This window comes from Trachurus trachurus (genome assembly GCF_905171665.1).
Source record: "Trachurus trachurus genome assembly, chromosome: 19".
NCBI lineage: Eukaryota > Metazoa > Chordata > Actinopteri > Carangiformes > Carangidae > Trachurus > Trachurus trachurus.
In genome coordinates this window covers 12,018,355-12,044,551 of record NC_139913.1, presented here as the reverse complement: position 1 = coordinate 12,044,551, position 26,197 = coordinate 12,018,355, and the positions used below count along the sequence as shown (strand labels likewise).

At 42.5% G+C, this 26,197-nt stretch overlaps 2 protein-coding genes across 2 annotated transcripts in view; one reads left to right on the top strand and one right to left on the bottom strand.

Annotated features, from left to right (window-relative positions):
• unk (unk zinc finger) overlaps positions 1-8,180 on the top strand; it is an 11,093-nt gene extending 2,913 nt beyond the window's left edge. The window contains exons 6-15 of the mRNA XM_083994055.1: positions 16-133; positions 298-382; positions 472-773; positions 867-932; positions 1,017-1,200; positions 2,700-2,792; positions 3,448-3,630; positions 3,713-3,894; positions 5,600-5,860; positions 7,091-8,180. Coding sequence (XP_083850181.1) covers positions 16-133; positions 298-382; positions 472-773; positions 867-932; positions 1,017-1,200; positions 2,700-2,792; positions 3,448-3,630; positions 3,713-3,894; positions 5,600-5,860; positions 7,091-7,246 — 1,630 coding nt within the window. The 3' untranslated portion in view covers positions 7,247-8,180. The remainder of the gene's footprint in view (positions 1-15; positions 134-297; positions 383-471; positions 774-866; positions 933-1,016; positions 1,201-2,699; positions 2,793-3,447; positions 3,631-3,712; positions 3,895-5,599; positions 5,861-7,090) is intronic.
• Positions 8,073-26,197, bottom strand: unc13d (unc-13 homolog D (C. elegans)). Its single transcript, XM_083994077.1, has 34 exons — positions 26,088-26,197; positions 25,267-25,293; positions 24,024-24,080; positions 23,863-23,919; positions 23,671-23,781; positions 23,528-23,587; positions 23,352-23,418; positions 22,031-22,211; positions 21,904-21,948; positions 21,743-21,814; positions 20,849-20,918; positions 20,648-20,752; positions 19,818-19,910; positions 19,637-19,737; positions 19,266-19,383; positions 18,606-18,727; positions 17,976-18,066; positions 17,839-17,895; positions 17,655-17,752; positions 16,802-16,853; positions 16,580-16,710; positions 14,806-14,923; positions 14,415-14,567; positions 14,224-14,319; positions 13,421-13,627; positions 13,251-13,325; positions 13,097-13,176; positions 12,659-12,773; positions 11,004-11,075; positions 10,834-10,917; positions 10,012-10,132; positions 9,811-9,934; positions 9,475-9,695; positions 8,073-8,320 (listed from the first exon to the last, which is right to left on the bottom strand). The coding sequence occupies exons 1-34, from the start codon at positions 26,142-26,144 to the stop codon at positions 8,208-8,210; spliced, it is 3,351 nt and encodes a 1,116-aa protein (XP_083850203.1). The 5' UTR covers positions 26,145-26,197; the 3' UTR covers positions 8,073-8,207.

The window sequence follows — 26,197 nt, the reverse complement described above, 5'->3', positions numbered from 1 at the left end:
TTGTTGCTGCTTTAGGGCGCTGCCGTGTCCATCTGTGAAACAGAGCGAGGAGTGGGGAGACCCCAGTAAATGTGAGGGGGCAGAAACATGTCAGTACTGTCACACCAGAACGGAGCAGCAGTTCCACCCAGAGGTTTGTGTCTCTGCAGTCGTTTTGTTATTATATATAGCATGTGGCCGGAGCTGATATTAGTTATTTAATAAGTAACTGTAAATAACGTTGTTGCTGTTGTTGTTGTGTTATCATTGTAAAATTGTGGTTTAGTGACATTAGATGTACTGTGTGTCGTGTCACAGATCTATAAGTCCACAAAGTGTAACGACATGCAGCAGAGTGGCAGCTGTCCCAGAGGACCCTTCTGTGCCTTTGCTCATGTAGACAGTGAGTCCTCACATGTCTCTGACTTCAACTACTATTGTTATTTTTAGTTATCATAATAATGGAACATTTCATCTTTTATCCCCTCCCAGAGTCCTTTGCTCCTGAAGAGCCCTCATTCCCAACGCCCGGCTCCCCTCCAGTCCCCCGACCTCCAGACCCTCTTGCCACCCAGGACGCTTCTTCAAGTCCCATCAGACATAACATGGGGCCGGGACCTGGTTCTGTGTCAGACCCCTTCTCTCCGTCTGCGGTGTCCTCTGTGGCGGAGCAGGGGCTGCTGGGAAGCATCCTGTCCCTGTGTGAGGATGTGAGTCAAGGGTCCGGGCCTCTTTCTCCGTGGGCAGGGGAAGGAGGGTATGGCAGGGCTCCTGGCTTTGAGAGGGAGGACCAGGTGAGATGGAAAAGGTGTAGGAGGAGAACACAAAAATAAGACATGACCATTGTCCTCCAGTTGTGATCAGTGATCTGATGTTTGTGGTTTCAGGCGAAGCAGAGGAGTTTTGCTTTCGAGCCTCGTAGCAGAGAAGTGGCCTCAGCACAAAGTAAACAGGTGGAGAGAGCTCAGTGTATTTTGTCTCAGACCTGTTTTCCCTGTAATGTCTGTGTGGTCAACAACATGTTCTCTGTCCTTCAGGATCTGCTGGTGTTTCTGCCAGTGGGCAGCCCTCTGAGTCTGTCCTCCAGCATCCCCTCCAGTCTGGCTGCCACCCCGCCCAGCCCCGCCCCCCTTGGACCCCTGGGCTCCAGCATCTCTTCAGGCATGAATGCTAATGCCCTGCCATTTTATCCCACCAGTGAGACTGTGGAGTCAGTTGTTGGTAAGTGTGTGTGTGAGAAACATTTTTGCAAATGTATTAAAGCCCCTGTACGGAGCTTTTAACTGGATACGCAAAAGTCTCTGGTTTCTGCTGATGTGTCTCTGTTACCTACAACAGCAAATGAGCCAATCAGTGTGAAGATACGCTATTTCTAAGTAGTCTAATCTATACCTCTGGAAGGCATGGTCGGGTCGGACCACTGACGAAACGATACGAAAAGATACATTACGTTGCTAAAAAAAAAAGAAGCAAGTCCTGTGTTCTTTCCGACGTTTCCAAAATAAATCTGCACGCGCCGGCCAGACAAACGTCTTCATGACAGTGGGAAATGCAGTCTTCATTCCACCGCTTTCGTCCACAGGGGCCGCCAAAATCAACACTAGATGAAAAGTCTTTATAGGGGCTTTAAGAATGCGTTGGCCAAGAGGCTACAACATTCAGTAACTTCAGAAAACATCAGTTTTACAGCACTAGCAAAGTTTGACACTATCATGCATTGTGTTTGGACCTGGGGACAATGTAGGAAGACTGCTGCTCAACCCAGCTCAGGATTAGTAAGATGTGTATACATCTATAGAATCAGAGTTCCAAAGGAAAAAGACATCCTGAATTACAACATACAGTAACACTGATGTCAAACTCCTCATTGAGGCCTTTAGGTATCTAAAGTATCAATCCAAAAGAGCTCCCTTTGACGTAGCTTTGTTCCCATAGCTCTGCTGCTTGGCAATTCAATGTGGTAATTCAGGGGAAAACAGCCCAGAGAATATCACCTGCGTGTACAATGAGCTCAGTGTTCAGTCTCTATAGGGAGAAGTGAGTCTGGAGTTAGTCCATCCTGTTTTATTGTCCCCTGGAAATCATTCTATTGTTGTTTCTGCCATTGGTTGAGTTGTGAGTATTGGCTGTTGTTGTCAAACTGATGAAGATGTCACTTGGCTGTGGCGCTTGATCATCTCTGAGACGGTTCTACACCTTAATTCAGACCGAGAGGAATTCAAGTAAAAAGCTGACGATTGGGAAAATGCACATCCTAAAGAAAATGCATGTGAAGGCTGAATAATATCGCAGGAGCAAAGCTGAAAAGGCAGAATCTAAAGTAGAAATGCAGAATTTGCAAACTGGAAGCAGAATAGTTTGAAAATAGTTTAACAATCAGCAGAACTATTAAAAAGCTGTCGCTGCTTAGTTTGTATACAGAGTGAGACAGGAATTAAGTTAAAATAGCCCTCTCAAACTGTGACATAAAGTTACTATGGTGGTTAAGGTTGGAGTGACTATAGGTTATGTATCTGGAGCAAGGGTTGATGTTGAAAAGCAGACGTATAGCTGTAGTTGAATGACCAATGATGTTGGCTGAAAAAAGAGCAGAACTGTTGAAAATAATCTGTTTAAATCCTTCAAGCTTAAGAGTGGTGGTCCTCCTGACCTGGAGAAGCTCAAAATCCTCTGATCTTCATTATCTGAACAAACCGACATTGCTGCTTTTTGTGTTGCAGAGTCGGCTCTGGACGATCTGGACCTGAACGACCTTGGAATGTCTTCGTTGGAGCGGAGACTGGAGAGCAGCTCCACTGTCGGGGTGATGCTGGGTAAGACACAGGAAAACCACTTCGCAGAATTTAAATATGGCACAACCCAGCAATACACACACACACACGCATTAGGGCTGTCAATCTTCCCCCCAAAGCAGATTGAATTTCTAATGCTTATTATGTTAAATATTCGAATTATATTCAATTTTTTATTTTTTATTATTTTTACCAGCTTTTTATCACATCCTGTGTCCACTAAAGGGCATTCCAACCAAATCTGTTATGTAACATTTGCAACACACTTAAGTTTTACCAACTCAATATAAAACTTCAAGAAGGGAAATCGAAATATTATAAGTAGTGGTGCAACGGATCACAGTTGATCCGTGATTCATTCCGATCGCTCTCCACGTGGGAACACGTAGGCACCGCCCCAGGAGAATAAACGGGCAATTAAAAAATCTCTATGTCGCGCACAACAACAACAACAAAATAGTTTGTTTTATCAACACGTTCACTACCCCGAATGTCACAACACACAACGTTAATTTGCGTCGTTGCGGAAGGCACAGGCTGGAACATCAGTTTCCACCTTCGAAGGTCCTCATTTTTACAATAATTTGAATTCTGTTGGAATAGCGAAGTTTGTTCTGACAGCCCTAACACGCATGCACACACACCCCTTATATCTCCTGATCGTGTGTATCTGTAGGAGGGAGCCAGCTCCAGAGTTCTGCTCCAGTCAACATCCCAGGATCTTTCAGCAGCTCTGCTCCTTTCAGCTCCCCATCACCATCTCCTCCAATCAGGCCTCATGCTTCACCTTTCCTCTGTCACCTCTCACAGCCCAGCCAGTCGGAGAGCTCCTTCTTAGGGCCGTCCCAGAACTCTTTAGGTTTGTGGATCCTGCTGACAGTGAACATATGAGGTGGTGTAGTAAGGTGTGACCTCACTGTGGTTCACCCTTCTCTCTGTAGGTTTTAACGGTATGAACACTAACATCTGGGAGCACTTTCCCTCCGCCCAGGGCTCCCCCGGCACCCCGCCCGCCCTGCTGCCCTCCGGCCCCTGTGCAGAGAGTGGGAGGCTCAAACAGGAACTGGAGGAGGCTCACAGGGCGCTGAAGCAGTGGGGCCATAGCTGGAGACACACAGCTCAGGTAGGTAGGTAGGGAGGGAGTGGAGTTACAGTTTCTGTTTGTCCCAGAGCGATGGCTTGTGGGAAGAAACTGTATTAGGGATGTCACGATTATACATTTTCTTGGTGCGATTCTTGTCAGAAAAATAATCACGGTACTACGATTATCACGATTATTATGCATTAATTAATTTCACAACACTATGAATGTGTAAAATCAAATATAGTCAAAATATAATTACATTACTCATTGTTTACACAAAATATTTCAAGTATCTATTAATATAGGACCAATTATTAATCCCCAGGGGAAGTGTTTGAAATATTTAGGTCATAAATTGTTATCTATACCAAATGTTTACATTTATTTCAATCTTTTTTTTTGTTTGTTTGTTTTTTTTATTAAAAATGACACGCTAACATTTAAATTCCTACCAATTCAATGTTACGTTAGTTAAATGGACCAGTATCTGTGCGTTTACCTTTATTTTTGTGCACATCTGCCGATAAGGTTCCAACATAATCTTTTTGGGAAAGTAACGGTATTTAGGAATCTTTACGATTAATTAATTGTGGCTTTTAATACCACAATTAATTGTGAAAACAAGTAATCCTGACATCCCTAGTTGATATGTGTGTTGGTGAGGGCGCATAGTGCTCTGTAGTGCCACCCAGAGGGGGGAAGTCCAGAGTGGTCTGATGGATCTGTAGTGGAGTTTTCCGTCACTTTTGTCGTCTTTTTCTGCCCTGTTTGGTTGATGAACCAAAGTGCAAAGGACAGATTGGATTATTGCAGTGTAGAAATGGATCAGCAGCTCCTGAGGACGTTTGAACTTTCTGAGTTGATGCAGGAAGTGTTTCCACAGCAGACCCAGTCTTCTTGTGTATGGTGATAGCAGGCTTCCCCTCACATCCTCTGTCATATCCACATTCATCGTTCAGATGAAAACACATTACAGCTGTTAAGATGTGACTGTTGGGGAACTATTAACTGTTGGAGTTAACCATGAAGAACAAGCTACACGTCATATAGTAGAATTGAAGACTTAATTATACATTTTCAAAAGCTTCTGATATGTAGTTTATTACTTACTCTCCTTGAAATGCTAAAAGAAGATATCCTGATTACAGTGATAACGGCGTTATAAAGTAACGGTGCTACTTTTTTCAATAACTAACAAGTAATGTTACTGTTTCCCCCGTTATAACACTGTTACCATTACTGACAATTAAAATGCACCGTTACTCATAAAGAAATCCCGTCACAAGATAATACACCCGTTAAAGTGTACGTTATATTCAATTTTTTTTCAGTCTATCAACTAGTCGGAAAAAAGCCGACTAGTTGACCATATCGCTTAGTATTCCTGAGGGAGTCGGTTAGTTTCAGATAAACAGGAGGTTAGGCTTATGGTTAGTGGGGTCAGTCCAAGTAATTTGACATATTTGAGCATTCTTTAAAAAATAAACACAATAGTTACTCTTATAATGTAGTAAATCAGTAACTAACTCGTCACTTTTTGGGGAAGGTCACTAGTAACTATAACCAAAATTTGTTTTCAAAAGTAATGTGCCCAACACTGCCTGATTATTGTGCTATGAGTGTTTTATTATCCTGCCGTGTTGTATGAATGATGAATGTATGAAACTGATGATGTAATACCATCGCTGTAAAACAAAACACACTAGGTCAAAAATGAAAGAACTCTCTGTGTGTGTCTCTGTAGTCCTGGGCTGCAGCGAAGGCCGAGGCTGAGGAGTCTCGTGCCCACGCAGCTCGGTTAAGCATGGAGGTGGAGAGGGCGAGGCACGCTGAGGAGAAGGCCCAGAGGCAAGCCACCGTCCTGCAGGAGGCCGTGGAGAGCTTGAGGAACGGAGACAACCCCCATTTAGCATTGCACCAGCTCCAGCTGCTACACAGACTGCCCCTGGAGTCAGTCCTCAGTCTGCAGGCTCAGCTCTGCAGCTGTCTCCATGCTGTAGAACAGGTGAGAGCACAGTCACTCAGTTACAAAGTCAGAGATGTAAGGTTTTTATTTATTTATTTTATTTTTACAATGCACCATTTCATTATAGAAGGATCTCAAGGCAGTTTTCAAATTGAGCAAGTCTAGACCTTCTCTTCACAACAGTATTTACAGAGACTCAAGGGCAGAGGATGTTGTTATGATGCCATGTAAAGCCCTTTGAGACAAACTGTTTGTAGAAACGGGCTATACAAATAAAATTGCCTTGCCTTGCCAACAAAAACAGAGCCAAAGAGCAGCACACATGGCAAGTGACAGGAAAAATGTCCTTTTAAAGGCAGAACCCCACTCAGGGTGGGTGGGGCCATCTGCCTCGACTGGCCGGATTGGTGGAGAAGAACTAGACAGTGAGGTACTATAAATTCTGATAAAATCCAGAAACACTAATAAGGATTAAGAGTTTAGCACAGGTGTGTGTATAAAGACAGGTAGATTTTAGATAGATTTTAGATTTTATTCATTTGCACAGTTAAAAATTACACAAGTAAAAGTGACAATTTAATGTGCAGGAAGAGGCGAAAACTCGAGGAGTACAATTTAAAATTTAAGAAACAAACAAACAAAAGACAACGACTAAAGAACAAACCAAATAAAACAAACCAGAAATAATTTCAAGGAGATTACACAAGAAGATAAAATATGTGTCATGTCAGTACATCCATTACTTGTGCCAGAGCAGACAAAACAAAAATTAAATGGTGTTTCAGACATCCTTTATAACCTTGTACAGAGTGGGAGTGGGAATATGTATTCCGTGAACCTGACAGACGGAGGTGGTGTGATAGGAATCAGAGTCCAACAGGTCACAGGTCTTGAAAGTTGAATAAGACATTTTAATTTAATTTTTATAGTTTTATAGATTCCTCCTTATCCTGATCAAAGTGGAATGACAGTCTGACATTCTGAAAAGACCCAGATGTGCAGACCTTTTTTCTCCCTCTGCTCTTAACCAGACTGCCAGTGATCCAGGTTCACTGTTCATGAATGATACCATCAGCATTCACACTCTTATCATTATGGCTTCTTCTGCTGTTTTTCAATACCTAGTAGTCCCACAGTATTTATGCTCCAAAAATCATTCAGCTGTCCAAAAATACCGTTTTTTTCTGTTACTTTTCTCACTCGTTTTTGCTATTTGGGCCTTTTATTGTGATATGGTGTGAGTCGTTAACTGTGTGTTGGTTTTTCCAGGTGGTGTACAGGAAACAGAGACAGTATTGTGTGACGTGTGGAGAGCCTGGGTCGGTGTCACTTCCCTGTGGTCACGGGCTACAGTGTGAGAACTGCTCCAGCTCCACAGAGTGCCCCCTCTGCCCCGAACAGACCCTGGAGCAGCAGCTGTCTTGACCTGAAGTCCAGTGGGACTGCCACAGACCACAGACCACAGACCACAGACCAGTCAGTCCTGATTACATAGAAGCCAGCCTTGGACCTGAACTCCCTCCAGAACCACCTGGAGCTCCTTTTCTCACATGTTATCTTAGATGACGTTCACCAACATGAAAAGCTGAGGGTGCTCTGGTCTCCATCATTTTCCAGCGTTATCATAGTCTTGCTTAGCTAATGCTCTTGACCAGCGACACTGTTCTTCACCCTGTTCTTGAATGTAACTTAAAGTTACCTTAAACTACAAAACACACACATACTGAACCATGTTTAAGCCTAAACAAACAGCTGAGTGTTTCAGTGTCTACGTTAGGAAACCATCAGTTACCTGTGACGACAAAAGTGAGATGCAGCTTCTACCAAACCCCCTGTGTCTGCCGCGTGTGAATGAAGCACAACACATAACCTGACTGGCTCAGATCATGGGTAACTGTGATTATTGGAGGATGAGGTTGTGTAGTCTGAACAGACAGGTAATTCCAGGTTCAGCAGATTTTTATTAAGACATTATCAAGAGGTTTGAAACAGTAACAGTAATCTGATACAGGGGCCACTGCTCAGTCTCTCATGTTCAATCTGACATTGCATTCTGATTTTTTAAATAGTTATTTTTAGGTGAAGAAATAAAGAAAGTGAATTCCTGTTAAAAAGAGAGAAGATATTTAAAGTATAGTAAATGTGTGTAACAGATGACCTCTGTTAAAGCTCAGGTTTAACAAACTGGAAACATGTTAACAAAGAGTCTCTTTTTTTACAACACACACATACACACTTAACATATATAAACCCACACACAAAGCATCAGGAAGTGAACAGGTCATGTCATGATCCAGTGTTTCCTCTGAGTGGTCATCTCTGTGTTTTTGGTACAGATTAATAAAACAAATTGTATATTTTTGGAGAAGACACGGTGTCTGTTCCATCACTGTCCGTTGCCCTCCTGCGACTGTCTCTCTCTCTGACGTCTCTTCTTTACGAAGGCCTGAGCTTCCCGCTCTCCTCTCCTCGACTCCAGCAGCCTCAGGATGGCGTCCTCTGCAACAACACACAACAAACATTCAAGTTCAACAATAAATTAGCATTTAAATTAGATCAACTGGATTCTCATAACATCACATGACCCACAGTTCATTGGATAGAGCAGTTCAAATACAGTATGTAAGCTAGAACATATTGTTGAAGCTAATTAAATAACAGAACTGAATGAGTTAGGTTAGCGATAGATGTCACTGCCTGTATCTACCTCATAGCACTTCATACTGTGACTAGCTCCTCCCTAGGATTTCATCAGAATTCTGTTATTTATAGGACCACATCAAAGTAAAATGAAAACATCATGGTTGACTCTTTAATGTAACCCCTCCCAGCAGGGGGTCTACAAATACTTCTGTGTCTTGATGGTTAGGTCTGAACGCTCTTGACTGTAAATTCAATGGCATGGCTATCCCAAAAATGTTGAAATTGGACCCTTTATTGGATCTTCTGACAAAAAATGTTAAAAAAAAAAAAAAATATATATATATATATATATATATAGTTCCAAAAAATATATATATATTTTTTGAATATCAGGTTTGCATAGACAATTACCTTACATACCTGCTGTATCTATTTTGATACACACATTTTCAACACGGTTCTACTATAAAATAAGTTATGAAATATGAAGTAGTTTTACTTTGCATCAATGCAGTAACTATTCCTATTGAAGTTTCAGTAACAATTTTTAAGTTTTTCTTACCTTAACTTTTTCAAAATTGGCAAAAATATTCATGAGAAAACACATTTGGGTCACTGACTGACATCGGCCATATTGGATGTCCCTAGTGAAGGCCTGCTGGTGCATGAATAATAACTCGGTTAAGGGTTAATCTCTACTTAGCTAGGGGAATTTAAGTCTATTTCACTAAAGTAATGGCTTAACGAAATGACTTAGTTAAGATGAGAATTTCAACATTGTGTTCGTCAGACAGACTTTAAACAGACAGTCTGGATGGATCCTGTGACGTGTTAATAACAGAGGAGATGAGGAAACTAATCTCTTATTAATTCTTAATTTATCACCATGAAGTTATTAAAATAGAGACACAGTTGGTGTGATCTGATCAATATATCTACGGTTCATTTGAAACTATTAATATGTGGAGCTCTTATATGGTTGATTGTTTTTGTGGATCCATAGTTCATACCGTTGGGTTTAGGATGCATAAGAGGCAGGCGGATCTGAGCAGGGTTGCTGTCGGGCTGTGAGCTCGGTCCATCTTCTTCCCTCCCTCCACCGATTCCTGGAATGGCCTTCAGTCCCAGAAAGGCCTCTCCCTCAAAGTCGTCTGTGCGCAGGGTGTCGTGGTCCATGACGGTGACCACCAGGCAGGCCCCGGGAGCCTGGCACTGGTCCAGAGAGACCATACTGTGGCATGAAGGAGACAGGTTGCAAATAAAGGTCAAGATGATGATGAAAGACCACAGACAAGACTTACGGAGACTGAGACCATGCAGCAACAGAAGGAAAATAATATATTTACAATTCGAAGGCCTCGTCAAAAAGAGGGTTGAGGTCACAGCTTTTGATCTGGGTGCAGCGAGGCTCCACCTCACTGAAGATGTGGTTTGGCTCCAGACACAACTGCACAAATGGATCGCTGAGACCTGGAGAGGACATCGGTCTGTCAGCAGAGGTCGGTGTTACGTGTTACCTGTCATGTGACCGGCCGACCTGGGCTCACCGTTAGAGTCCATTGGTAATAGGTTGACTGCATTCAGCACCTCCACTCTGAGTCTTTGGTCTGATCTCCTGTAGGACGTGAGGAGGGTGACGGCACCGTACTTCTCTCCACTGTACACGTTCTGCAGAGAACACAGTTAACGGGATAGTTCAACATTTCAGCAAACTGGCCCGTTGCCATAACCCCTATTATAGCAGTAGGTTCGTTACCTTTAATAGTCGGTGTAAGCTATTTTTAGAACGGTGGAGCAGAGCCGCGAGCTGCTCAGAGCTACGCTACGGAGCCTAATGGGATTTCTTGGTTTCCCTCATCAAACTCATCAAATACATAATCCAACAACTCCAAAAAGTTGTGACCTGTACATTTACCACGCTATATGAGATAATAACAGAACATTACGAGACAGAGCATGCAAAACCGCTGATGCGCGTTGCCTTCAGGGACAGTTTTTCAGCAAGCAGTCTCTTAATTTACCTCTAAAACAACTCTGTCTGGTAATGTTCTGTTATTATCTCATAGCCTGGTGAATGTGCAGGTCACAACTTGTCCACCAGAGCGTTTTGGAGTTGTTGGATTGTGTATTTGATGAGTTTGATGAGGGAAACCAAGAAATCCCATGAGCCTCCGTAGCGTAGCTCTGAGCAGCTCACGGCTCTGCTCCGCCGTTTTAAAAACAGCTTGCACCGACAATTAAAGGTAATGAACCTACTGCTATGATTATAGGGGTTATGGCAATGGGCCAATTTGCCAAAATGTTGAACTATCCCTTTAAGAGTCGAGTGGAACAACAACCTGCACACCTACAGCAGGTGAGCCTCTTACCTGCTCCTTTATCTTCCTGTCATAGAACTTATGCACCAGTTCCTGGCTGCTCAGAGAGTTGTGGGTCAAGTGAGCTTTGAGCATCTAGACAGAGACAAAGATCTCATGAAGTAACAGTGAAGAGAAGAAGACCCCCCACCCCCCCACCCCTCGATGTCTGATTCTCTCACCTTGTATTCGTCAGAGTGCAGGGTGCTCAGAGGGAGTCCATTTCCCTCAGCATGGAAGCACTGCTCCAGGCACTGAAACACACAGTTTATGAGCTGACAACTATTCTCTCTGTACAATGATAGCTGAGTAAGGAGAAAGAAGCCACTCTGAGGGTCTCTGGTCTTTGTTTTCATACCTAGCCTAGCAGTGTGTGCATTTTAGAGAATGTGGCAGTCTGTCATTAATCAATTGATCTTCCCTGTAGATAAAGTTTTAAGAGCTTTTACTTCTGCTAAGCTGGTCGCAGTTGCAACCTTGGTGCTTTCTGGTTAACCAGCAGCGTTCACACCAGTTTAAGTGGAACCAAATTGGGAGCATGTTACTCTGCATTACTCAGAATTTTTGCCTTTTTAGCTGTCTCTGTAATCATTCTTCAGTTTTTATAAGTTTACTAATTATTTGGTCTGGTGTTGGAGTGAACCCAGCCTCGACCATCTCTTAACAGAGTTCAAAGATTAGAATTACCTTACTTTACCCAAAGAGAAATTCATACAACTTGTTCTTTCTTGTTTTGCTTTCTAGCTTTTCTTGAAATTCTGTATTTGCCCAAATTGCCACCAGACCACTGACATTTTTTCTCCAGGTTGTCAGTCACTGCCTTCTGCTTCTTCCTGCTTGTCTAGAATACGACACGCCCACTGACGATGTCACGGTTCGCAGGGAAGAACTGAGTATTTCTTGGTTCCCCTGAGAATTGACTTTTCAGGTTCTGAACCTGTTATCTTGAATTTGTGTTATTTTCTGACCATTTTGGGTCAGACACTTTTGGGTTCAGGAACTGAAACCGGCACGGAGCCCTGCCCTGTGAAACCCCTATGAGAGGAAAACCTGATGACCTGAAGGTCTGTTTTTTCTTCTCCTCCATGTATCAGTCTGTTTTCATTGGTCACAGCTACAGTCAACATGATCATGTTTGCTGGCTAACTTTTAGGATTGCAGTGGATCCTATCACAGCCATGGTAGCATGGGGTAATGGTTTTGGTTTGTTTGTTGAACCTTAAAGCAGATATCAGTGGAATGTTTTTGTTAATATAAGTCCTAAATAGTCCTATTTTCCGTCAGCAATCACTTACATGAAGTATTTCAGCCTAAACACGAGTCTCTCCGTCACTCTGCTCTGCTGTAACCCGAGGAGAAAATTTTCCTTGTGGGATACAAGTGTTATCCAATGAGGAGAGAGAACGGCATGAAGGGCTGTGTGTGCAGCCAAGGGATGCGCGTGAATGTGGTGACGTAGCACGAGGACCAATTGATGCCTGACAAGGGCGGGGGCTGCTAACTCATGGTGCGTTCAAAGAAACTCGTACTTTGTGTTTTTCCTTCCTGTGAAGTCATACCAGTTCGATCTGGTACGAGTTCACGGGTCGGAAGTTACGAGTGGCCGTTATAGGGAACTTTCACAGACAACAGGATGGTAAAAACACGAGCTACGGGTTACCTGGAACGCTACCAAGTCGTAGTTGTGACTTGAAGCTGTAACTTACGGTTTCAAAAGCCTGCCTTGAACGCAGCATTAGCCGAAACGGCCGTGAAGCTGATATCTGCTTTAATGAAGCATTTGATATGAGCAGCTGTGTTAAGTCACTGTGTGATAAGCGTGTGGCTCAGGACCGACCTGCAGGGTGTAGAGCAGCCTCTGGCAGAACACCATCAGCCCCTCCTGCTGTGGATGCTGAGTGGCCACCTGGTACAGGATCTTCACAGAGTTGTTCCACAGAGGAGTCAGGAGACTGGACACCAAGGAAACCAGAGACAACAACATGGATGTGGAGCCATGATGAAGGATGATGATGGCAAGGCAAGGCAAGGCAATTTTATTTGTACAGTTTGTCTCAAAGGGTTTTACATGGCATCATAACAACATCCTCTGCCCTTAGACCCTCACATCCACTGAGGAAAAACTCCATGGAAAACCCTTTTACAGGGAAAACCAGGAGAAACCTCAGTGTGAGCAACAGAGGAGGGATCCCTCACCCAGGACGGACAGACGTGCAATAGATGTTGTTACAGACAAGAAAACAGTTTATGACGATGATGATGATAAACACTATACCTGCTGAAGTTCTCCTTTACCAGATTTTCATTCATGTACTTCAGCTCCTGTTCAAGGTAGCGCATCAGAGGAGCGGCAGCCTGAAACAGAGACGAAGCTGAGATCAGACAAACTCCCGAAAAACCAGGACCCATGAACTGTGACTGTCACCTACGTCCTCTGTGGACTTGGAGGGAATCCGTCGCCTGGTGGACATGCTCCTCACATGAGTCTCAATGTCTGTGTTCAGCTGAAAAAACACACAGATGAAGTGGTAATATGAGATCACACATATTTGATCGTGGTAATGTCAGTTCCTGCTCCTCCTCATGCACCCGAACATACCCTCTTTCCCAGCGTGTCCAAGGCGGAGCGGATCTCTCGGCTCAGGATGCTCTGGGCCTGTTGGAGCTGTGACGGCAGAGTGTTGTGGAACTGACTCTCTCCGATGACGGTCTGGGTCCGGTCCCGAAGCCCCACCCAGTTCAGCTGTGTAGGAAGTCTGCTGAGGACGGACCTCAGGTGCTCCAGGTCGTTGACAACCACACACAGCTGCACGCAGAAGAGGTGTGTGGTCATATTTTTCAAGAATTTTGGTTTCCATTACTTTCAGGTTTGGAGGAATTTTCTAAAGAGGACATATGATTGGTTGAGCCCTGAATCGGTGCCCTGTAGAGCAGGGTAGACCTTAATATTAAATATATGTATCTCTGTAAAATCTATGTGTGTGTATGACTATGTGGGTGTTCATATGTGTAGCTAGTGTATAGGTATGGGTATATGGGTACACTACAAGCACGCTTATGTGTATGTTTGTGCATGTAGGCACATACAGTATATGTGCAAATACCCCACTAATGTCAGTGAAGATGGGTTGCTGCTTTTTCACTTATTTTTATTGATTTTTATTTTCTCCTGTTCTGTTTGTATTTTGTGTTTTTGTTGTGAGTCACTCCATCACTGATATTGTTTCAGGATGGATATTTTTTGTTGTTGTATTTTTGTGTTAATTCATTGGAAATATATAATAATAATATAATTAAAAATAATAATAATAAAAAAAAGAGGTTTGTGTGTGTGTGTGTGTGTTAGTAACATAGAGTAATAAAAATCCACATTTGTGTGTGCCTGTGTGTGTGCATGTGTACCATGTTGATGGCGCTGCCGTGGTCGGAGTTCTCAGACAGGACGCGGACCCTCTCCTTCAGAGTGTGACAGTAATTCACCACGATCTTACACACATCCTGAAACACACCCACACACACACACGCCTCAGTCAGCTGCCTGTGTTTGTGTTTGTTCACATTAGATCTCGCTTCTCCTGCCTGTCGTGACGTACCTCAGTCAGTTTGACCATAAGCATGAAGGCCTCTTCGGGATCGGGCCAGGACAGCTGTTCCCACAGCTGGCAGATGGGCTGGATACATGCCACCAAGTCCACCGCTGAGGAGCTGTGCTTAATAGGTACCGACCCAGACTGCAGCGGCTGGAGCTGAGGGGGATGTGAACATGTCACCATCTGACAGTTGATCTACTTTATCAGTAATTAATGTTTCTTTTGTTTGTTTTGCTTTGCTATTTGTGCAATTGCTTTTATAGGTGAGGTTTAAATATAAGCCTGTAATGGGTTTCTAACTCACCCGCACATGTATTCTTTTCAGTTTAATTGTTTGATTTTATTGTTGCTTTTATAATCGTGCAAATAAACATAAAACATAAAACATAGTTACCTGGTCCACCTGCACAGCCCGCTCTACCCGGTCCTGAGTTTTGCTGAAGGCCTGGTTGAGCCAGTATGGCAGAGCTTCTCTGAAATCCTCGTGGAAGTTGCTCAGCTCAAGCAGTCCCCTGAAACAACACACAGAGCTGCTCAACCCTCATGTTCCACTCATGTGACCATATAGTTTGCATTTCACCTCCTCAGTGGATATGACATTTGTCGTGGCCATGACGTGAACTGGACCATGTAAGAACCATCTGGATGGTCAATGTTGGGTTTGCTTAAGCCAAATAAGGAAAGGTTCGTCAATGAATCACAACAGAAGTCATCAAGAGTCTCAAGCAGCTAAAAGCTAAAACATCTTCATTCACAGGTCACAAAGGCTCTGACTAACTGTATAAGAACAGAATGAAGAATTTGTGTACTGGATGTCTTTTATATTTATTGATTAGTATCTATTTGAGGCCTGTGAGTGCGTGAATCAAAATCTGATACATTTTGTACCTCACAGTGGAAAAGAAATAATCTGTAAGGTTCAAATTCAATTTGCAATAGAATAGTTTGGTTGAATTGCTACTTTTAGTGTTGCAATTATATTTGTTTATCTGTATGTTCTGTCATACAGTGTTTTTCAACCTTTTTTTAAACCATGGCACATTTTGTTCATTAAAAAAATCCTGTCGCCCCCGCACTAACCAAAAATGTTACAAAATGACACAGTTCAGCCTAATTCAGTAAATATAATACTAATGTTGTCTCTTACAGTGTAGTTAGTTTGTTCTGACTCAGTAATGGACATTGCTAAGGCCAGGTCATTGTGCAGGCTTCTGCCACTGCACCCATTGACATAAAAGAGTCCTATTTTATTAACCAACTCTGCCAGATAGTCACTATAGCAGACACAGATCATCCTCTTAATCGCCCATAGAGGACCGGCCGGTCGGCACAAGCCTAGTCAGCCTGCTTTTAATCAACTGATCTCAGTCTTCAGACAATTGATTGGTCAAACTGTGTGCTCTTGTTTGATTGAAACAAAAACCAGTTATGCATAATGGTGAAGCAACCTCATCTGTATTTTGACTTTGCTTTGCAAATTACGTTTTTTGTTGTTGTTGTTGTTGTTGTTGAGGTGTAGGTGTGAACTTTGTGGAGTTACATCAGTGATAACCTGAGGCTTTCACTCTCAAAACATTTGGACTCCCACGCCATCAACTCCTCCACTCCAAGGCAGTCGTGTTTGAATCAGCTAGTGCCCTGATGAAGCTATGTTAGATTAAAATGAGGCAGAGGACTCACCAGAGACCATGGCCTTATCTGAGGGCTGTGTCCGAAGAAATACAAATTCCTGTCATTTTAATGTTTCTATATTTACTGCAACCTAACTTCCTCACCTCCTACAAAAAATCTACCTTGGTTGTTTATCATCTCTCACAGTCTTTTTCTTTTACAGGTTCTACAGTCAGTTAGTTTCTGTAAAAATGTGGAACAATCCAACAATGAGTTGACATAATAAATAATCAGGGCCGTTGTATAGGGGAGAAAGGTGATGATAATTCAAGGGGCCCAGTAACAGCCCTGTAAATAATATTTTAGTATACAGTGCTACAAAACTTGTGTTGGAGTCAGATTTTTCCCCCCGACTCAAGTGATGAAGTTGGGGATTTAGTTTACCCTTGTTATTATCTGACAGTTTGTTAATGACACATACTTGAGGTAACACACAAATTAACTCAAAGTAAAAAATGAGCTAATGCCAATAGATTTACAGATTTGTTGTGTCTAACCTCTTCTGTAAGAAGGCCTTGTCTTTGTGGATGGTCTGCAGACTCAGGTAAACAGAGAACAGGCTGTTGGCCAGAGGCTGCTCCATGTGACCCTCCACCAGGGACAGCGTGTCCTTCACTTCCCGTGCTAGCTGTGGACAAAGGTATAAGGGGAATGTGCTGAGATGAGACAACTGAGTACAGTTCACAAAGTAATCTTAAAACCATTCACTCATCACTCACCAGAGAATCAAACCTCTTATAGACCACAGTGAACACGTCCACCTGCACAGCACTGAACAACCAGGGACACTGATTAATACAAATATTCCTCATCAAGTTTTGTCTGAACTTTACATTTCTTTGTTCTGTTCTCTTTTATATCATTTACTGGTGGATATACAAGTTAAACCTAAACACAAGCTATGTGTGTGAACTGGTAACATGAAGTTATTAAAGGGATAGTTCACCCAAAATTCAATTTTCTACTCACCCTCATGTCGACTAAGGGTTGGGAGTTGGGACTCATCTGTGCCTTTTTGAAGTTACAGGCGGGGTCCTCACAGCACTGCATTGCCATATGACGGTCCCAAACGGGGCTCACTTTTCTTTGTCCAAAAAGACACACCAAAAACCATCCAAATACCTCCATACAGCTCGTCTGTAATGTCCCTCTTGTATTGAAGCCCCAACATGAGAAATTGTTCCGAAAAAATTAAATAAGTCTATATTTTAAGCTTATTTGTAGCGGAAGCTCCCAGTGTCTGGGCTTCAATACAAGAGGGACATTACAGACGAGCAGTATGGAGGTATTTGGATGGTTTTTGGTGTGTCTTTTTGTTACGAAGAAAAGTGAGCCCCGTTTGCGACCATCATATGGCAATGCAGTGCTGTGCGGACCCTGCCTCTAACTTCAAAAAGGCACGGATGAGTCTGAAACTTCTCCCAATCCTTAGTCGACAGGAGGGTGAGTAGAAAATTAGTGAAATTTGAATTTTGGGTGAACTATCCCTTTAATGTTATCTGTTACACACCTGTGATTTAAAAGTCAACAGATCATGAGAATGTCTGTCAGTGTCCACTTGTCCCTCCTTACCTCACAAACACCTTGTTCCAGTTGTCCTTGTTATGTTTAATGTCCTCCTGCACTTCTGCAATCAGCTTGGAGAGGGCGCTGACAATGTGGGGCCGCTCCTGAAAAACAGCCTGACCTTAATACTGGGAGATAAAGCTGTGACACCTGGAGACACAGTGTCAGAGGTCCTGAGCTCTGTAGCTACCTTAGTCATGGGCTGGTGGAGACTCTTCTTGATGGTGAACCACTCCTGTGTACCTGTCTGAAGGTACAGGTGCATCTGATGGAAACAAGGACTTATATATTTCATACACCGATGATGTTGTCACTGTGGTAACTTACCTGTATGGCCAGGTTGACTTCATCCTGCAACTCAAAATGGGCTGGGTTCAGTTTCTGAAAAGCCCTGGTTTTACAAATCTGGACCAGGATTCTGAGGAAAAGCATATTCATGTATTGTTTACCTCCATCACAGCAAGCACATTAGTAGTAGTAGTTTATTCGATCTTTAACACAAAATTATTTACAGTTGAGCATCAAACACAGTCAGTCAACCTTCCATAATACCATCATTCGTTCAACTATTTCAAAAATAGATCGAAAAGGTGTAGGCTGAAGCTATCTAGCTTATACTGTAGATGCCTACCCTTTAATTCAATTTTCCATTATATCCATTAGAGCTCTTCATGATTTCAGAGTCATAGAAAGAAATAATTATCCAATAATTAACAAGTGTAGCCAAAAAAAATAAAATAAATAAATAATTTAACAGCATTACAGTTGCAATCAACACCCAATTATTCAATCCTGTTCATAGCTTTCTATCATACTATGTTTTAATCTATTTTTAAATTGTGTTATGTTTTTGCTTTGTTTGAGATGCTATGACAAGCTATTCCACAGTTTTACTCCCGCCACAGAAATACACATGCTTTTTAATGTAGTATTTATTCATATTTTAAAGGTCTGTACCTGAGCAGTGTGTGGAGTTTTGAATTAGCAGAGGGAGTTGGAGGGAAGATGTCTCTGTATTTGGCCACGAGACAGAGTCCGTACTGCAGGAAGCCATGGAGTGAGTCTCCCAGTTCCTGTTTCTGTGGACAGACACAAACCCTATTCTCTGTTTTAACTCATCGTAAATCCAATCCTCATACAACAACCCCCCTGACATCAGGTGATCTGAAATTGCCCTGAGAGGACTATTTATGTTACATCATTTTACTTGGTGGTTTCTGGCAAGTAGCCAGCTAACTGTAGCATATTATGCCATTATAACTTATTATGTTTTCAAGATAATGGTGATTAGGAGAGGATGAGAAAATTATGATCATTAGAGGCAGGTAGGGACAAATGGTTGACAAATAGATTTAGGAAGCAAATAAGGGAAATGGAAATGATGAAAGGTGTTGCGTGATGGCAGTTTGTTTGTGAAATGCATTAACTATGATTGTAAACCGTGTGAAAAAAGGAAATGGCTGGGGGAAAAAAAAGTCATAGTAAACCCATTATTTCACAAATGTTTGTAAAGGATGGACTGCATGGACAGGTGTCTGGTTTTATGCATCTGTGCAGATAGCATAGGTGAGGTAGGAGTGTATCCTGTTCCCTCTGCGACTCTGAGCTGGATGTTACCTGCTGGTGCGGCAGCTCCTGCTGGTGCCAATGGTACTCTATACTGGTGAGCTGCTGCAACAACACAGAGGAGTCCACCTCCAGGCTCTGGTACAGTTTACTGTAAGCTACCCACTTCCTGTGAGAGACACACACACAAATGAACACACAACCAAACACAGAGCTGCTGATATGTTTGAAATCACTATTCTTAAATGTATCGTCTTTTAATGTGCTACGCCGTATTGATTTGGACTGTATGAGACTTATTTTCCTGAACATTGTTTTCTTAGGCTGCTGCACATCTTCTACATCTGCCGTGTGCTACAGGTGCTGTATGTCTGCAACAGACACAGGCGCAATATGTCTGCCAGATGTTAGCAGGTACTTACGCAAGGTCCTGGAGGAAAGGGGAGAGGTCGGTCTGCGTAGCATAGAGCTCGAGCAGAGTCTGAGCCTCCCCACACAGCTCACCTTTCCATGGAGCAGAGCTCTGAGAGAAAACAGATGAGAACATCAAGAGGAGACGAAGACAGTGGACAGGCTTTTCTGACAGGGGAGCGTGTCCTTTACCTGCTGTTTGGAGATGTACGCCTCAACAAACTGCTGCAGAATCCCACAATAGTTGATGTAGGCGCTGCGACCAGCACTCAGGGTCAGGTCTCTCTGTCAGGCACAGAACACACACCTCCGTGCAGTTAAATAAACTATCATCATGGCTATCCAGGTTATCCAGGCTTACAAAGAGGATTTTAATCTTTAGTAAGGCCGTCCTAATCAGTCAACCTTTAAACATGTGGTCTTTCCTTTCAAAGAAACCTACCCTCATCTGGTTTGAACAATTCAGGCCAATTTCCAAACTTTCAAAAGTTTTAGAAACGGTGGTACTGACACAAATTGTATCTTTAATCTATCAAAAACTGCTTTGACAAAATGCAGTCTGTTTTTAGAGCTTGATACTGCATGGCCCTCCTCAGTGACATACCCTTAGCAGCAGATAGACCATTTGAAATCTTTCAGGTTTCAGTGCAGCCTTTGTTACAATGGATTGCACAATTTAGCTGACTATTTCAGAAACTGGGTTCCAGGACGAGGACACTGCACTTAATTGGCCAAATAATTCAAAGTCAATATGTCTCCTTCCATCACTATGCAGACAACACGGAGACCTGATGAGATTAGAAGCTGAAAACCTTCAAATCATTCAAAATCCAAAATGGATATTGTTACAACCCCCCACCCATCTTATTGAGAGCAGCCACAATGTTTTATTCACCAATATCCAACCTACTTCCAGGAACCTAGAGGTGATATTCGACCTTTGAGCCACACATAACAAAACAAGTTTGTACAGACATGTTTCAGTTGTCTATATGAGGATGATATGAGTATTTTTTTTTTACTGATTTATGGATGAACTTGAGGTTAAGGTGACACTGTCCACGGTCGGGATACGTCTCTGTTCTGGGCTCCAGGTTGTGCCAGTTGTCTTCAGTGCAGTGGAGGTCCTGCAGTCACATAGAGCAGGTGTGTGTGTCATGGGACGGTTGTGAGTCAAAGAGTGAAGAGTGAAGCAGCTGGTGTAGAAGGAGAACAGGACGTACCTGTAGCTTTAGGACAACATTCCCCAGGAAGTCATCAGTACCTTTCTCCTTCTTGGCCTCCTTGATCATCCTAAAGGGAAGAATCAGATCTTTTTAGCGAAGCCGTCCTTACACACACAGATGTCCATATAAGTTTGTCATCTGCTCTTTTACCAAGTTTGCAAATTGGCTGTGTGGTTTTTTACCTTGTATTTGTGTCACTGTCAGTTTGAAACTAGAGAAAGTTTATTGAAAAGTTACTTTCTCACTGTAACGGATTTAGGAAGAAAAAAACGATTTAAATCCTGAAACTGATTTTTTCGGGAAAAAATCGAAGATTTTACTATACTAGTAGGCTACATGTAAACAACATGTAAATAGTTGGATAATAATTCCTTATGGTGTGCCTAAACAGATTTTTGAGACAATGGAGTTGCGTGTCATAGACTGTGATGGTACAGAGACTCAGGTTTAGATAAATATAGACCTAGGTATTGGTTCGTTATTGCATTATTGTTAAGTTTAATTAAAAGCAACATAATATTCATCTGAGAACTGCTTCTGTTACAAACTCTCGGTCTCTGGCTACAATGGGAAGTGCTGTTGTTTTTTCCCTGTATTTATTTATTTACATTTAATGTATTTAGGTCTATAGGACACTTTATAGCGCCAATGACTAAAATCCCAACCAGTTTTGTTATTATAATAAGACACAAAACGTGGGCAGATTTGTTTTGTTTTTTTTCTGAATTGTACGCTTTGCATCAGGGCTCCGTTCGTTCTGTCGGTCGGGAGTTTATTTCTCCATAACGCGGGTCGTAAAAAAGGCAATTTTTTTTCAGCACCCCTTGCTCAAAATGACTTCCAGCGGCCCTGGTCTGGTGTGATGTGTAAGAGTCTCAGAGAGTCTGCTACCTTCTTATACTGTTAAAATTGGTTTTGATCTCCTCCAGTTTCTGGCTCAGGGACACCGCCTCGTCCTTGTCCCTGAAACACAAGAGGCACAGTGAGGGTGGATGTGATGAAGCTGACGATGATGATGTTGTACTAGAGGACATTGAGCCGTGTTCTCTCACCACATCTCCAGATGGAAGTTTGCTCCAGCAACATCTCCAAACTCTCTGAAACAGAAACAATAAAGAGTGATGCAAATCTCAATCTGGTTGACCTGACATATACGTACGTATGTGGTTTAAGACTCACAGTATGAAGGTCTGGTTCCAGATGGGGTTCAGGGTCTGTTTCTTTACATCTGTTTGGTAGATCTTGTCACCGGATGCTGCATCTTTCACAACTGATTTACAGGGTTTGGCTCTGGACTGGCGAGTCCTCTTCTCCTCCTCATCCTCCAGTATGGTCAGAAGACAGTACGGGTCACTGAAACCTGTTCACACACACACCTGAGCTCACGTGACATGGAGACAACTTCACGGGTGGGCGAATAAAAATTACAGACCGCACATAATTGAGGTGAAAGCGAAACGCGCAGTCAGCAATGAACTGATAAAAATCAATATCAACTGAATATGAAACACACACAGATTATCATCAGAATCCATTTCTCTGTAAGAGGATGAATCATCTCATTCACTGCCTATAAAAAGTGTCCTTGCTTTTATCAATTTGGGGGTTTTGGACAGAATTTCCCAAAAAGAAACTCCCTAATGTCAAACTGAAAGCAGATTTTCACAAAATAATGTGAATTAATTAAGATTTATAATGTAAAATAAATGACTGCATAAATATTCACCCCCTTCAAGTTAGTATTTAGTAAATGCACCTCTGCTCTGTGTGGATAGGTCTCAATCAGGCTTGCACTAAATCATATGAAGCTACATCTAGACTCTTTTTGTCCATTCTTCCTTGCAAAACTACTCAAGCTCTGTCAGATTGCTCGGGGATTGGGCCTTCTTGTTTGGATTGAGGTCAGGGCTTTGACTCGGCCGCTCCAAAACATTCACATGCGGATCTTTAAGCCATTTCTGTGTAGCTTTTGCTGTATGCTCTGGGTCGTTGTCTTGCTGTAGTAAAAACAAAAGCACGCACATCCCAAAAAAACTTAAGACTAGGTGCTGGACCACCAAGGAAGACACAGGTGAGGAAAAAAGGAGACCGCACACTAGTTTTAGCTCCCGTGACAGTTTAATGTCACACACATGTAACGTTTCGGGCGTCAGCCCTTCATCAGACATGAAGACAGTAGTTAACACATCTGCTTAAATAAATGAACAGGTCACCTGAAATGTCATGACCAGTTGCCTTGTTTGTTTGCCTGCCTAGTGATTTAGTACCTCTGCTTGATTTTCTGCCTGCCTGGTTTTGATTTGGACTGAATAAACTGACACTGATTTCACCTGAACCCCTGATTCTGTATCCGTGTGTCCAAGCCTTTGAGTACTGAGCCTGGTATACTGATCTCATTCTGAGATGTCTTGCTGCTTCAGGAGCCTTCTCTATCTAAACAGAGTATTATAACATAAGAACTGGACAGACAGGTGCAAAGAGGTGCACAGAAGCAACTCACCACTGACGTCTTTCCCCAGGATCCCCTTTGCTTCTTTCACAGTGGCCATCAGACAGTACACCGGAGGCTGGAAACGTGACGTCAGACTGTTACTAGCTGCCTCGAGCAGGTGTGAATGAAAGCAGGTGAGGTGCAGGAGTAGCCTACTACAAATGATGCAGGTGATTGTGTCTCACCTCTGCGCTCTGTGCTCTCTCCATCAAACTGCTGTGCTCTGACTCTGTCATGAGGAAAGCCTGTAGACGGGACAGTGTGTGTGTGTGTGATCAGTCATATATACTTGATGGGATACTGTGTGTGAGGCTGAGAGAGAGTTTACCTCCTGGATGTACTGGTGAAGCTGTCTGTCTGTGAACACCTCCGCTGATGATGATGGTCTACCCATCTTATGAGCGATGGTGTACAACAGCTCCTTATACAGCGGCTTCAGCTGTGAATGAAGACAGAAAACAGAGTGAGTGCCAAACAGGAGAGCTTGCTGCAACATGTGAATGAGAAGTGATTGTGATACCTCAAACTCCTTGTGTCTTCTTGCTTTCTCCTCTGGATTCTCATCTTCTTTAAGATCCTGAAGCAGGTAAATAATTTGTCAGTGACTCATTTTGTTGAGGAGGTCAGTGAATAGACTCCAGGTCAAATCTGAGCTGTTAAAGGTCATGATGTGTCTCTCACCCTCCTCTCTCGCATTTTTCTTGTCTGCCCCAGTTTACGAACATGTCCTGGTGAAAACTGACAAACATCATATATATAAATCAGACTGTGATGCCAAGACAACAAATACTCTCTCTTTCAATTATTATATTATAATTTTCAGAAACGAAACATGTTCATTTTCAGAAATATCTAGTCTATTTCACCACATCAGAGGCACTTCTGTCATCTGTGGATACATAATTTCTGGCACTTAACATGCCATGGCTGATTTTTGTCCTAGTCCACCCTTTGTCTCAACTGTTCTCCCGCCTACTGCTTCAGATACAGATGTGCAGTGGCCCTGAGGGCTGAACACAACACTGCAGAAAACACACAAAGACACAAATGTGCTACAATGCTACATACCCTTTGGGCGGGGTCATTCCTATGTTCCCACAGCCCTATGTTCCCACAGCCTTATGTTCCCACATTTCTAACTTTTGTTGTCACTGAAAATTAGGCCCTATGTTCCCACACCCCTTTGGTCCCACCATTGGTTGTGTTTAGGCAATGAATAAAAGAGTTGGTTAAGTTTAGTAAAAAGACCCGGTAGAGGCTAGACAGGCCAGATAGATAGAGCCCAGATAGGTAGAGAGTCCAGTGGGAACATAGGGCCTAATTCTGAGAAAAATCTTAGAATTGTGGGAACATAGGGCTGTGGGAACATAGGGCTGTGGGAACATAGGCATGGACCCCTCTGGGCCACTCTAGTAAACTAATATTTTAGCTCTGCTAGCATGTAGCTGTAGAAATGCTAGTCTGTTGGTGATGCAACCTCCACTTTGAATCCTAATAATATATCAATAACGGACTGATTGCCATGAAATCTTGTACAAATATCCACAAGACACAAATCCTCCTGTAGTGTCTCCAGCAGGTCAAAGTAAAATCTACTTCCCACTTTGAGAAATGATAATTATGTTTAGCTACATGCTAACACATTTCACTTGGTTGCTTCACATAGTAGCTAATCATCAAACATCAATCATTCAAACATCAGAAGTTTCCATTCAGTGGTCAGTTGGATTTGATCTCTGCTGTTTATTTATTGAACCTATCTACTGTTCTGCTGCTATACCTGCTCATATTCACCATTTAATGTTGTAGTGGTGTGTTTTGTTTTGTGGATTGTTATTATTTTCCTACTTTATTTGGGAGAGGTTTAACAAATTAACAACCAATAAGTCAACCAGCAAATTAGTTTGAAAAAATGCTATTTTACCTGTCTGGGTCTTGTGTAACCTGGTTCCTGCAAATAAAGGACAAAATGCAACTTTAATCATGATATTAGGAGAGAAATCAATTAATCGAACAAACTGGTGGTATCAAACTGTCAACGTCAGCCTTCAGTGAACATCACAGATGAGATAAGACTGTCAGAGACTTCCTCTATCACTGATCATGAGACTAACAGTGAAATAACTCTCTGTGTTAGGCCTGTGAATATTCTCATTTATCCAGGTCAAGGAAATTTAAATCGAATGCAACTGGACTTGGTTATTTGTCTTGGAAGATGTTTCACCTCTCATCCAAGAGGCTATGCTTCATCAGTTCCTGCTCGCATCTCACCAGGCTATGACTGGTCAGAGATAACTCTTTGTGTTCAGTGTAGGAAAATCACTCGGACAACACATACACACACGTTCCAGTAACTTTACAGACTCAGAGCGTCTCCTCTCTGTGGTGACAGCAACAGTTTCAACTCCCACAGAAGCAGAAGTGCTTTCAGTCACATCTAAAGTCAAACCTTCATGAATCATAGTCACATATCTGGATCTGGGCAGCATGACTCGGTTATGAGCAGCTTGTAGCTTTTAAACTGACTAAAAACCGTCAGTTTTACGGGATTTTTCAACTTTGACAAGAAAAAATCCAAAATATTAATATAAAACCAAAACTGAAGAAACAGAAACCTAAAGAGAAGTATCGTCAGTTCATTATCGCCTCATCAGTAATGTGGTTGGAGACCAGCATAGAGAAAGAAGTTAAATATACAGTGATCAAAGATACTATGATAATGCAGATGTACGTGACAGTCCATACCTGTTCAGGTGTCAGCAGTTTTTCTCCCATGCCGCTGGTTTCACCCTGACTTGACATGATGAAGCTAATATCCTGAGGAGCTGACTATGTGTGTGTGAGATGGGGAAGCT

Bases quoted from the DNA above. Each gene is read 5' to 3' on its own strand.
- unc13d (XM_083994077.1), bottom strand. From the start codon at position 26,144: ATGTCAAGTCAGGGTGAAACCAGCGGCATGGGAGAAAAACTGCTGACA. The intron at 17,753-17,838 runs GTAGCTACAGAG...GCTGTTTTTCAG, and splicing joins TCCACCAGCCCATGACTAAG to GAGCGGCCCCACATTGTCAG. The intron at 16,711-16,801 runs GTGAGTGATGAG...CTTTGTCCACAG, and splicing joins ATAAGAGGTTTGATTCTCTG to CTAGCACGGGAAGTGAAGGA.